The sequence below is a fragment of the Carassius gibelio genome, chromosome A7 (genome assembly GCF_023724105.1).
Source record: "Carassius gibelio isolate Cgi1373 ecotype wild population from Czech Republic chromosome A7, carGib1.2-hapl.c, whole genome shotgun sequence".
NCBI classification, from domain to species: Eukaryota; Metazoa; Chordata; class Actinopteri; order Cypriniformes; family Cyprinidae; genus Carassius; species Carassius gibelio.
The window spans coordinates 28,161,646-28,176,163 of NC_068377.1; the positions used below are offsets into that span (position 1 = coordinate 28,161,646).

The window sequence follows — 14,518 nt, forward strand, 5'->3', positions numbered from 1 at the left end:
TCCCCTCTCTAATCAACTTTTTAATCAAAGTACGCTGTTCTTCTGAACAATGTCTTGAACGACCCATTTTCCTCAGCTTTCTAATGCATGTTCAACAAGTGTTGGCTTCATCCTTAAATAGGGGCCACCTGATTCACACCTGTTTCTTCACAAAATTGATGACCTCAGTGATTGAATGCCACACTGCTATTTTTTTGAACACACCCCTTTCAACTAATTCAACTAATTGCCCAATTGCACAGCCTTAAGAGCGTGCATATCATGAATGCTGGGTCTCATTTGTTTTCTGAGAATCTACTGAACCTACTGGTAACTTGTTTGCCACGTAGCAATAAAAAAATATACGAAAAACCTTGATTATTCTGGTTAGTCACATTGTACTGCTATTATTTTGAACAATACTGTAGATTTAGTCAATCTCTTATGAAATTCAACAACTTGCTTAACAAATAAAATACATTTAGTCAAGCTAAATTATTATTTTTATTATTCTTTTTATATATTTCTATTCTGAACAAGTATGGCAAAAACCAAGAAAACACAAAAATACAGCATTTAAAATTACATATGGTACAAATATACAATGCAACCCTACAACAATGTGACACTAACCTTCAGGGGGGCTTTTGTTCTGGTTGTTCCACACCACCAGTAATTTGGCCAAGCTGGGCACCTTGGAGATCTCGGTGATGACCCTAAAGAGACTTTCGATTCGATCATAGGTCAAGACCACAGCCGTGAACCCAGGTGAACGCGGCGGTATGAGAGGAAGGAAAAGTGGACTGTTCACACTTGACCATTTCTGTTAAGATAAAAAAACAACAACAACAAAAAAAAATGATTCAGTGGGAAACTCAAATTCAGTGTACCTGTTTTCTTACCTTTACAACAAATGCAAGTACTTTCCATGACCTATTTAATGACTTGAAGTGCAGTAAAGACAATCAGCAACCTAGGACAAAACATGGCTTTATTTGGAAACACGCATGGACTATAAACTTGAAAGATTACTAAGAATGTGAATAACCAGCAGTGGAGGGTAGGTGATTAAAAGTGGCATGGAATGTCAAGAACACAACCAACAAAGTTTAGAGCAGAGTTAAGAAACAGCTGCCACGACCTTTCACTGCGCTAAACATTCACCTAAAACTTCTCCTTCAGACCTCAAAAAATAAAAATAAAATTATATATATCATTTTTTGAGGTCTGAAGGAGAAGTTATAGATGAATGTTTAGCAGATTGAAAGGTCATGGCAGCTGTTTCTTAACTCTGCTCTAAACTTTGTTGGTTGTTAAACATTCACCTAAAACTTCTCCTAATTTTATTTTTATTTTTTGTCTGAAGGAGAGGTTTTAGGTCAATAAGTCAGAAGCCAAGATCTCACTCTCTATAGCCTAGAGAACTGCTATCAGCTGAACTTACCCAATAAAGCATCTCTATCGTGACAGTCCTGTAAAACTTCTATCGCAGCATAATCTGCTGAAGGCTTTGTGTGTATAGGTGCTACATTCCTTGCAGTAGTCTAAATTTCTAAAGGGAATGGATTAAGAAAGAATGTTTTCCTTAGCTGACCTTAGTGAAATCTGGCAGACAGCAGAAGATGACAACATGAAGACCCAATGCACTGTGGTCAGATATTAAGAGCTAAATAAAATACTTCCTTGCTTCAGGCTCTTTGTCATTCCATGGCATCCGTCCATCCTTTTCCTGTTAACTGTTCTGTATCTGAATTTGATTAGAATGTTAAACTTCCTGGTGTTCTTCTTGAAATAAAATGCAAACATATGGTATTCACTGAAGCTTGGTCAAAACAACAACAGCTCTTAATATTTCCATTACTACAAAATACGTATAGAAACTGAGAACTTGAATTCCAGTGTCAAGCATTTATAGAACAGTAATTGTTATTACCATTAGGTCTAGTTAACACCAACTCAGTATGTTTAATCTCATCAAGAGACAGTCAACATCAGTTTTCTGTCTATTACTGAAGATCTCCATCCACACAGCCCCAAAACAGAGATCTCGATTACACAATATTTCTCAGACCCATCTTATATTCACTTCATAATATTCAGAATCATTTCTGGACATACTCAAAATTGGAACTGCAAAATAGTTAAATATTAGATCGAAACTCTTTCTCTTGGGTATATAACTATATATTGGCTCATATTCGTATTTTATATTATTTCAACATTATTTTGAATGATCCCTCCACAGTTCTGGTACTTATAAAACCAGCTTACTGAGCCTGTTAATCCATTAGACCAGCATCAAAGCAAGCTCAAGTTTTAATGTAAAGTGATACACCTATTAATAAGCACTATTCCGATCTAATTTGGATCTCTTTTGTTGCTGTTTATCCCAAGCTGTTTTGTCGAGAGTGCAATTTTATGATTGCACTCCAATGAACTCTGCTGCAGCAGGGGTGCAGATGAGTCCTGGCAGGACTGGGGTGAAGCAGGGGTGCTGGGACGCTATCGGCGTCAGTGGCTGTCTCCTGCCAGTGTGGGGCTTGGCTCATCTTCCTGGCCCGCTTTAAAACAGCCTGTAAACTCCCAAAGATGCACAGACCGGAGCCCAGATCAAGTGACGCTGTAAAGTAAATACTGCGAGTGCTTAAAGGGCCTCTGATGCGGTCATGAAGACTGCTGTTTATTGGCCTGAAGGATGAAGACTGAACGCAGACGGAGTACACAGACTTTCTTTACCGTTCATGGTCTCTTCTATTTTGTCAGTAGAGAAGAGATACAAAGCGAAGCAACAAATAGCAAACAGCTTGGTGCAATTCTAATGAAAAAGAGTGCTTCAACTTTAAGTTAAAGACTAATTCAAGCTTTCAAAAAAAACTCACCAATGCTGAATGACAAATAAGGACCTTGTCTGAAGAGATTAAGAGTGAAAGATAATTTGCATCTGGTGTACAGATCCTAAACTCTGTAGCCAAAGCCAATGACATTTTCATTTCTCTCAAAAAAAAAGGAGAGAAAACATCAAATCTTTCACTTTGTCTACATAAAATTCTCACCTTCAATTTTCCTCATAACTGTACTAATAACACCTTTAAGGTGTGTGTTTGATAAAAAAAAACTAAAAAGGCCTCACGAAATGAGAGCCGCAAGCAGAGATGCTATAGCGCTGATAGCCTACAGCAAGGCTGTGGGCTCATTACACCCTCCTATCCAGCAGCTGCTGAAGGTGCCCGCAAATAGAGAGCGGTGGTTAATCAGCTCTCTCGCAGAGTTCACCACGGTCTGTCACCATGGACACAGCCATCCTTCATACAACATCAGTCAACCATCCTGCTAATAAAAAACTTTATATGCCAATGGAAATTTCTTTGAGGTGCCTGACACCAAAAGCAGAGGGGAAATTAATTAATGTACCACTTGTGACCTGTAAGTGGTAAGATGAATCAATAAGAACACAGGGGTGTGGGGTGTATAAGCTCAGTCTGAATGCTCTGATCTAATTTTGGGCAGGATTCAGTGAATGTCGAGCCTTTGTGATTTGTTAAAGTAAATAGGCAGGACAACAAGACTAATTTTTTATTCCGAATATATGCTTGCGGTTAGTCAGTTTTCACCTGCTATTTAGAACAAGCCGCAAATGACCAGGTTCTCAACTTTTGGCTTGTTTCTTTGAAGGCAGATTTGCACAAACCAAATCCAACCAGACTCTCCAAGGTCTGAAATATGGTGCCAAGAAGTCCCATTTAAATCTCTTCATCTATACTTTGAAATGCATTATGCAGAGACAAACTTCACCACCTAAAACCAAGGCCGTTATTATCATCCCGGATGTGAAAGTGTGCGGGTTAGAAACAATTACTCAGGAAGAGCTTGTTATTGGGCAACAGTATTCTTTTGTCACATGTGAAAAGAAGAGGTTACAGGCGGCTCGAGTGATTGTGAGGGATTGCAGGCCGTTTCATGTGGGCCGAGGGGGCTTGGCAAGTCTTGCAGCTGGGATCACACTAGTACAGCTTTGGGATTAGTCGAAAATGGAACCCAGATGAAAGCATGGACGCCTGTTCAATTGCAAAGACTCAGTGTGCAGAACATTTACCTCCAGATTCTCATTGAAGCTGATGGGCAGCGATTGCTAACATCACAGAGACTGGGCTAAAATAAGAGCTGCATTCTAAGTGGCAGCGGCTTCCTGCAGATTTCAACTGTTGGGAACAGGCACTGGTCACGTTGCTTTAGTTTGTCCTTCAAACAGATGAACAGTGCCTGCCGCCTTCTTTCTGATGCCAGAGAGAAATTGGATTAGAAATGTATACATTAGTCTTGCCACGATAGACAGTGTTGACTGTGTAACCGGTTTTAAGCTGCAACACTGGTTACATCACTTTCCCACCGTGACACCATCTCCACCGTCGTTTTGATTTTTTTTTATGTATTTGTTTTTTCTTAAAATATTTATTTGAAGTAAAAATAATAATCATAAATAATTTTGTTTAACAGAAAGCATACACTATAATTAAAACTGAACGCAGCTACAATGCTTCGTGCCAAGAGAGTCACGTCACAGCATAACTGCGTCATCTCTTCTCCCTGTGCTGCGTCTCATTGAAGCCGCCACATTGGCCACATTGGATGAAGACAGACAACTGACAGCCAACCTGAAAGCCGGCATCATGTCTATTTTAAGGGGGTTGCACACCGGACGAGAAGCGCAGCACCACGTCTTTAAAATTCAAACACATTGTTTTCTATGAGTGTATGAACACCAGCGGCGACATTCGGCATCTGTCCACGCTGCCCAGCTATGACTCAGGATGCCGTTTAAATTCCTGCCGCGCCATCTGCATAGTTTTATATTAAATTAGCTGGAAATTGAGCTTGTGCATATAGAATTTGCGCATCCGGTGTGCGCGACCTCGAGATGTACTAGACACGGCGTATCGCTTCTCATGCGGTTTGTGACCACCTTTAGACAAGAAATATGAAGCTCTGCCAGAAGCAAGCCAGCAGCTTATGAGCAAGACAATATTCCTGGACCCACACTACCGGGGCGACTACGACCCGAATGTTAAAAAGAGACAAAGAAATGGTAATTCTCGGTAGGAACCCCGTGAGAGAAGAGGGAGAACAAAATGAGGAACCCCACGTCGAGCCGCAGCCCAAAACAAAAAACAAAACAAAAAAACTCTGGAGGAACTGTTAATAAATGCAAATTTATGGTGTTTTTATTTAGTAAGCTTAAGTTTTTATTTTATATTCGTTTCTTATTTATATGGTTTTATCTTATTTAAACTTTGTGTAATTTATTTAGGCCCATTTTATTTTCTTATTCATTTAAAAAACTTTCTAATATTGACTAAGCAGTAGGTCATTCTATGGTTCTTATTTGTTTGGGTCCACAGTTTGCCGATTTCAGATATTTTTTGTTATATATATGTTGGTATTTTTATTCGTACATCACATTTAAGTTTTTTTTTTTGTCCATTCAAGCAATTGACACCGGATTGCCAAATGCCACTAATTCGAAAGTGAATGTTTAATGCGCACGCATTTATAAGCGATTTAAAAACAAGGAAGAGAGGACACCCCTCCCCCCATGGTGATACCGGTATTACCCGTGTCGTCACACGGCGATTAACCGGTGGGAAATTTCCGGCATTCCTCACCACGGCAACCCTAGTATACATCACTTGAAAACACAAGGTGCATACACTTTACAAATTACACATCTGAAGTAGTAGCTTATCTTCTACAGCTCTATTAACCTTTCAAGTTATTTCAGCATTTAAAAAATCCCAAAACTGAGTGATGTAAAGAATTATTCACAGATAATAAATGTATGATGGAACATAAAGCATTTGTTTGGTAAGCAGAGGATGAATGTGAATTCGCTCAGAAGTCAAGCACAAAAAGCTGCCTGTCCTAACGATGTCTCCTAAGGCAGAGCCGGAGAAATGTGCTTTCAATTATGTCCCGGTGGACATAGGGAAGAAGAAGAAGAAATGCACTCGATTTACGTAAAGCTCCAATTCTGCTCAGCGTGTTTTTACTGAACATTCAGAAAGTATTTAATATTTTCTGTAATGTTAGCAGTCAAAAAGAGAGTATTAGCCTCTTGGGGTTCTGGATCCCTCCATTTGATCTGAATTGTAGCGTTATACTGAGAACTGGAAAAAAACAACAACAACAACGAACAAAACCCCAATGAACTCCATGCTCCTGCTATTTCTGGTCTAAGCTCTGACTGTGTACAAAATCAGAGATGAGGTGAAGGAAAAACAAAGTTGGATTTAGTTTTCGGCACACTGCAATGTACGAGTTGGGATCTGTGCTCAAAACAGGCCTGACTGACAGACAGACAGACATGGAGACAGACGAGTGTCCTTCATGTGATGGAGTATTCTGAAGCTCATACCAATGTGCAATGTTGTCTTTACAAAGCTGTCTGCTGCCAATGCTGAGTGAAACAATGTGAAATAACATATGATGTAAAAGCTCACTCATTTCATTTTTTAATGGTACAAGCTTACGCTCTCGATTTAAATCGTCCATACACTGTATTCCAAAAAATTCACCAAAGAAAGTTGAAAAATCAGACAGGGTAGGAATTATCATAGATTGCAAAAAATAAATAATAACTGTAAATTTGTTGCATTCAACATCCAATCTGAGAAAATGTAGATTATAATTACAGCCATAAATAACACTTGGCCAGTTTGAAGAAACTACATTTAAACTTTGAAATTCATTGTATGTATATAAAAAAAAAAATACTTACAACTACAGAAGGATTGTTCCACTCTTCGTAGGTACGAGCTGCATAGGGGTAGATGCGGTCGTTAATGATTTGGAGAGTTGTCATGCCAATAGCCTTCATGGAGCTGAAGTAGGCTTCCCAGAACCAGTGGGCCTAGGGAACAATAAATGGCATTACTTTCAAATATTTGTGCAAAAAATATTATGACTGATAAACAGAAATGTATAAATCACACAAAGTATGTTAAAAACACAAACCAAAGGCATAAGATAAGGCCTCTCACATCCCTCAACTCTCACCATCCTGCTCGTGCCTTTATGACCCAAACACATTTTCAAAGGCAAAACAGCCCATTAAAGACTGGTGACATGACTGCAGGCCCTATTCCAGACGGTTATGAGCCCTTCAGACTATCAGTCTTTTAACTTTTCCACTCGAGTGGCACTGAGACTGCAGCTAAAGTTTAAGGGCAGAGGTCAGGTCTTAACGCTGCAATGTAATTACACTTTTGAATGCTGTTTAATACAGAAGAAAACAAACATTGTACCACTGTACAAATTTCATAACTGTGATTAAAAAAGTTTGGGGTCAGTACAATTTTTTTTTTTTTTTTTTTATAAAATCAATACTTTTTTTTTTTTTTTTTTTTTTTTTAAGGATGGATGAATTAAATTGATCAAACATAAAGAACAGTAAGACAGTAAAGAATTCCACACTGACCAAAATAATTCACAGAAATTATGTTCTTTGGAACTTTCTATTCAAAGAATCCTGTTTTCAACATTGATAATAATATAAAATATTTCATGTTTCAATGAGTTCAAACAAGCTTGGCTCTGACTTCCACCCACTCCGAGCCGCTCATCCAAGCCAACGAGACCAGGTGGAGGAACTTGGTTTAAATTCTTATATCTTGGCAAGGCGGGGGTCCTGGAAGCACAAACTCAGGTGGAAGGTAGAGCCTCGAGGCCCTGTGGTCTGGTTCAGAAGAACTTAGTGGTGCGATTTATCTACCATGCCCATGGCTAGCGACTCGGGGGCCAGCAGTGTTCAGACAGGCCGGAGTCCCTCTCTCATCGACCAGAGTTTGAAGCTGACTTCGGTTCACGGCTGAACACCGGTCCTATAGATCTCACTCATGTTGCTTCTCCTCTCTGTTGTTTACTACCATTGCAGAGATGCCTAGGCTTCGCCCCCTTCTGGACTCGGGCTGGAAGTTGCAGCGCAATTTTTAATTTAAGAAAATCAGGGCCGGCCTGCGGCATAGGCGGTATAGGCAAATGCTAAGGGCGCCACTCATCCATAGGGGCGCCAGAATGAGTGAACGAGTGAATTTATTATTATTTTTTTTTTACATATATTTTTTTTTTTATAATAGGCTACTATTTAAAAAACATTAATTTGAAATACTACCAAATAAAGCAAAAAAAAAAAAAAAAAAAGTCCGGCTCTTCTATCTTCCCCCATTATTTATTTCTAAAGACACACGACAATGTATAAAGGGCTCCATTACCTTCTATGTTACATTATGGCCCCGTATAAACAGTTTTTGTAAAAAATAGGCTAACGATTGCATCATAACCACTCGACTCTCTGTCGCATTACCGTACAGACAGGAGGAGAAGCTTGCAGGCAATTAACTTAATATGGTGTACTGGCGTTACATTTTAAAATACTATACAAAATAATTAATCAGAATACTTACTCCTGCTCACTCACGACAAAGAACTCCCCGCTCAAGCTCACCATCTCTGCAAGATTAACGATGGCAGTTTGCACGCACAGCCACTAGAAGATTTACATCTGTCAGACAGGTTGCTGACGTCGTCAAGCTTTGTTTGAGTCTTTGAGTCGAATTTACATGACACATTATAAATTAGCATAGTCTGCGATAGATACAGTGCCAAAAAGAAGAGAAGAGGATAAAGACAGAGGTAAAGAGATGTAATGAAAGAACAATTTATTGCATAGGAGTAAGATACTATAATTTCATGGCAGTTATTTTTACCTTAAACTTAATGTTAGCAGTTGTTCTGAGTTCTGAGTCCCCAGACTGTGATTTTGTACAATCATGTCAGTTTTAAGACGCATTTTTTATTATCACTTTTTTATTAATGTTTTACTCTACAGTTGTGCAGTTTTGGGGGGATACAGTACAGGCCAAAAGTTTGGAAACATTACTATTTTTAATGTTTTTGAAAGAAGTTTCTTATTTATTTGATCAAAAATACAGAAAAAATTTAATATTGTGATATATTATTACAATTTAAAATAATTTGTTTTCACAATGACAGGGTGAAATGGGCTGTGATGCATGGGGCACCAGGTAAAATCTTGCCTAGGGCAGCAAATTGGTCAGGGCCGGCCCTGAAGAAAATCCACCCTTAAAAACCACACTTTTTAGACCCGCCCTAAAAATTACACTTTGAACACATTATAATAAACGATCTTTATGTTTTTTTTACGATGAAACTTCACATGTATATTCTAGAGAGCAATAAGATTAATATTACATCTTGTAAAAAGGGGCATAAATAAATAAATCTTACAGATCACAAACTTTTGAAGTGGACAGAATATAAGATTTACAATGGCTACTTTTACATGCACACTTTTTGTTTAATCGGACTGAATTCATTAAGATTGATGAATCTGACTGTAGTGTTTACATGAACGCTTAAACACATTTATACAACACTTTATTCATATGTCATTTCGTTATTTCTGTGTCCTTGCACATGCGCAGTCCTTTCAGTTTCATGGTTCAATCCGATCTAGTGTTTTCTACGCACTTTAATCACATTGGAAGGGGAATAAACCACCCCCTTCAATCTGATCAAAATTTCATTCAGATCGAGCTCAATCAGATTGATTAAGGTGTTTATCTTAAAGTTTTTCAATCCGATTGAGCCATCAATCCGGCACATTAGAGTTAATTACCCATAAAACAGTGCTATCTCCTGCTAGGAGGCGCCATGCCGCAGTGACCCAGCTCCACCCTTCCTGGTCCTGTTTGACCCTGATCTCTTTAACAGGGTCGACCAAGTGCATGCTAGAGGCAGCTTCATTACCTGTCCTGACTGCAAACAGTGTCAGATTAGGTCTAACCACAAAGAGTCAAATGAGACCAGGGTGAATATAAAAAACATGAATAATGCCGTTACAACATTTTCCTGGGGCAGTTATTGAACATCATCAGAGAGTGCGTGTGGTCTTTCTTTTAAAAGCAATAATAAAAAAAATTGTGTCATTTGATGAAATAGAGGTTTGTGTAACACATTAAAAAAAGTGAATCCTCTGACCATTTCAGTTACTCTCAGTCCAAATGAACTCAGTTCAGCACATTAGAAGAGCGCAGTCACCCCCTCCTTCCAACAGCCCCCGAGGGCCTGGCCCTTAAACCTTAAAGAAATACAACTACAAAAAAAAAAAAAACAGCTTTTCTTTATATGGAGAGGGGAAGAGGATTCAAAAAGAATTTCTGGTCCCAAGGGGAGCACAGCCGCCCATAAATCAGCTCATGATGAAAGTTTATTTTCCTACCAGGAGAAGGCAGAGAAAAAACCGCACCCACCAAGAGCTGAACCCGCCCCGTTTGAACGCTTGCAAGAATTTTTATGAGAAGAGAAAGACGGCATCTCATAACAAGATGTTGGCTGCTCTTTTGACATATTTAAGATTGTTCATCTCTTGAACATACAATAATCATTCCTTTATCTTACAGGACACTGTTGCAATAATAACTGTAGATGGGAATCATAAAGAATTAAATGACTGGTTCCAAATCTTAATGATTCTGGTTTTAATACTTTTTTGGAAGAAATATTTCAAAAAATGCAATGCAATTATTTGCTAAATGATGAGATAACTTCAATAATAAATGCTATAAAAATAAAATCACCTTATCTGAATCGTTCTTTTAGGAATAGGTTGAACTTGGCACAGACTGCACTGTATGGTTGGACTAACCAAAAAGAAAGAGCTCACAAAATTGATTAGTTCTGGATACTGTTGGAAAACTACGGAAGTTCTAAGCGGCAAGGCAATATAATTTTTTTTCCTTGTTGTTTTCTCGTTATAACGACTTAATTCTCCCGTTATCTCGACATAACGAAAGTCGTTTTCTCATTATAACGACTTAATTTTCTCATTATCTCGACATAACGAAAGTTGTTTTCTCATTATAACGACATGACAGTTTTTACTGTTGCTATTGTAACAAACTCAACTTTGACAGGCATCTGATGGACAACCATGCAGGCGCTCTTAGTGTAGCCTATATTTCAGCAAACTTTGCTTCGCCTAGGTAATAACGTCTACAATACTGTATACACCAAACATTTTGTTTTTGTAGTTAACATGTTTAAATGGCAACTCCACAAACACTTCAGAAGGGCTATTCTAAGATCTTTTAGAGCTGCTTGGATTAAACTCACTTTTAATTTTCCCTTTATTTGAAATAAAATTATATATAATTTGTAATTTTTAGTAGTCATTATATGCTGTGGTAGATATCATGTGTAGGGGTGCTCCGATCATGATCAGCCGATCGTTAATGCGCATCTCGTCAGTAAAGCCGGTTATCTAATCAGCAGTTAATTGCATCAGGTGCGTGGTTTCACATAGAGCAGCTGTTACTACACAGAGCCATTGTTAACTGAGAAGATGCACCAAAAAACGCTGAAAATGAAGTGGATTTGCGCATCTTCTCTATTAGCCGGCTTTACTGACGAGATGCGCATAACGATCGGCCGATCGTGATCGGAGCACCCCAATCATGTGCGTTACAAGCTTCTGTTTGAAAAGAGCGTTGTACGTGTAGTGTGTGTGCAGAAAAAAACGATCACAATATTGTAGAACAAAACTAGCCTTAATTAATTAATTAAATTAGCCTATGCACTTTACATATACATCACATTTCTCATCAATATGGTTAACAATAAAGATTAATAATAAGGAAAAGAAGCACATCACAAATAGCCTACATCGTTAAATCCCCTCCTACTGTAGATAAACAGAACAGCTCCACTTATTAACTCCCTAATCATGTGCCTCAAAGAAGCACAAATAAAGATATAGGTGCAAACAGAATACAGTGACGTCAACCTTGGTTTTGGTAAGCAGTTATTTTATGACACAGAACACGTTGGTGAAACTCATGCATCTAGCAAGAACTTAATACACTAAATAACCATATTGATTCAATTAACATTTATGAATTAATTAAATGTCAGTAATGAACAAGACTGCACAAATTATAGCGATCACGAGGATGGTCCGCATACAGTAAAGTGGACAGTGTACAACACCCCATCAGTTATATGCAGGTCTATAGTAGGGCTGTCACTTTTCGATTTCTAAGACATAAGTGTTCATTGAATCGATTGTAAAATAAATTTTCCATGTCAAAAAAAAAAAAAGACGTTTCCTTTTTCAACGTCAAATAACGGACGAACGTAAAGAGAGAGCTGGAAAAGCACAAGTCAGTAATATTTCTTATTTATTGGCATAAAGTTTCGTGCAGAATAACAAACAGCAACAGGAGTGAAACATTCTCGAAAAAATATATATGCTGAGGGGATGGCTGCCATAACAAAAGAAAAACATCACTGCAGGCTTCAACCCAGCTGCATTTATGATTTAGACAATTCAAAAATCTCCAAGATTATTTTAAATAATGATTCAATCCATTTTGAAACTTTTTTCGGTTGGTCCGATCGATTGTGCAATCGATTTTCGAACTAAAAGTGACAGCACTAGTCTATAGTGCCACCTGCTGCCGCAGTTTTGTAACTTCTTAGAGAAAACTAAGTCGTTATAACGAGAAAAATTTTTCATTATTGTCGAGATAACGAGAAAATTAAGTCGTTATAACGAGAAAACAAGAAAGAAAAAAATTATAATGCATGGCCGCTTAGAACTACCATAGAAAACACAGCTTGTGCATCATTGTTTTGATTCACTAAAAAGAACAGAGTTATGAAGAATCGGTTGGGTTACAGTGGTTGACGTGCAAGTTAGAGTCGTTTGATATGAGAATCTGACTGTACTTGTCCCACTGTAAATTTTTTCAGTATATTTATCCTAAATAACCGCTAATATAACAAATAACAAAAGTACTGACCACTGTCATGAGTAAAACATTCACACCAAATCATCAGCAACATCCGTGCAGTTGATCCATGCATTGCTAGCGCTCTTCAATCCGTAGAGAGGGCACAACCAAATCAATTCAGCAAAAAAGACAAGAGACTATTTGATGAAATGTTAGAAACAGCTACTTTCTTAGGCTGAAAGACTTGGCAATCACACCATGATGTACAGTAGTTGGCTGCTGCCTCCATTGGTCAAAATGCAGAGAAAATCCACTTCATCTATTCCTCACAACGGTCTGTAATACTTCTGCTTCCTATTATTTGCAGCATCTGCATTTTATGCAGTCCTACACTAAAAGTTCAAGAGGGGTGTCTTCTGGCAAGATCAAGAACAAAGTAGTAGGGATTTTTGTAAAATTTGAAGTAAGGTATACATATCAAGAATCAGTTATCGATATCAATAGCAGCCATACAATCGCTCTGCTGTCTGGAGGTGGTATAGGCTAGAAAGAAAGGAGTGGATCAAGATGTGTTCAAGTGTGGGCTGATATCTCACTGGCTTCATGCCATGTCAATATTCCAGCACACGGTGTGTTTTAGCACACTACATCCTCCTAACACCACCCAGAAACCTGTGGAACTAAGCTATAACATTCTCCTCACACAAAATATTCAACATCGAGCTGAAGAACTTGACTGTTCAAGAAGCCAATGCCAATGGAAGCAGAATGCAATTATTATTACTTATGGCTATCGTATAGTACTCTACATGGCATTATATTGACCATAATTATTACAGAGTGAAATCAAAAGATCTCTTTACATGCATTCCATGTCGTTTAGCTGCTTTAACAAAAGTGTACAGCTGAAAAAGCTGAAGGGAAAAAATTAAAGCCAAAGAGTGCGGTTAACAATTTGTTTGGATAAAGAGACATCATCAATACTTAAAATTAGCTTTCATCATGATTTACTATGGCTGGAGAAATTTAATCTTTAGAGAATCAAAAGTATACACTTGCAGGAATATTGTTTTTGGCATTAACCCACCTGTCTAATGGTTATTTTAACAGCCGAGCTAGAACTCCATTGAAAAGGAAAAATGAATGTTAGTGCAGAAGAAGAGATGTTGTGACTTCTTTAACCTTGGCATCAACCCTGCCTGTATTAAACCTAAGACTGCTTACATTTAGTCTGAATGGGACTCTTTAGAACTCCGTTTCCATCAGTTTCGACAGTATTTGGTACTGTTTACTAACTGAATTTTTAGTCCTTGGGCTGACCCAAGAAGTGAAAATGACCTATTGACCATCATGATGGACAGATGCTGCTGGATTTTTACGGTCACTGTAAAAGTACAAACACATTCTTACCTGTCTCTGCATCTCCTCCACCTGTCTGTGAGGGATGCTCTTCAAAATAGTGTACATCTCTGGCAATTTCTCTTCTGGAATGACAACAGATGCCCTGCAAGTACACAAATGACTCCTATTCAATTCACTTGATTTTCAAATGACCTAGTTTATACAGCAACATTGATAATTGTAACAAATGTTTCTTGAGCACAAAATCAGCATATTAAAAATAAAATGATTTATGATGATCCGACGGTAGCTATTCGCATCTCAGCTTGTCTAACTGACATTTCTTCCTGGATGATGGACCATCACCTTCAACTCAACCTTGCCAAGACAGA

The 14,518-nt window shown here is 38.1% G+C and overlaps 1 protein-coding gene across 1 annotated transcript in view; it reads right to left on the bottom strand.

The window, feature by feature from the left end:
- Positions 1-14,518, bottom strand: part of LOC128017046 (exostosin-2) — a 34,332-nt gene that overhangs the window by 10,753 nt on the left and 9,061 nt on the right. Inside the window, exons 8-10 of the mRNA XM_052602121.1 lie at positions 14,196-14,289; positions 6,752-6,883; positions 613-802 (exon numbers count right to left, since the gene is read on the bottom strand). Of these exons, the coding sequence (XP_052458081.1) occupies positions 613-802; positions 6,752-6,883; positions 14,196-14,289 (416 nt within the window). The remainder of the gene's footprint in view (positions 1-612; positions 803-6,751; positions 6,884-14,195; positions 14,290-14,518) is intronic.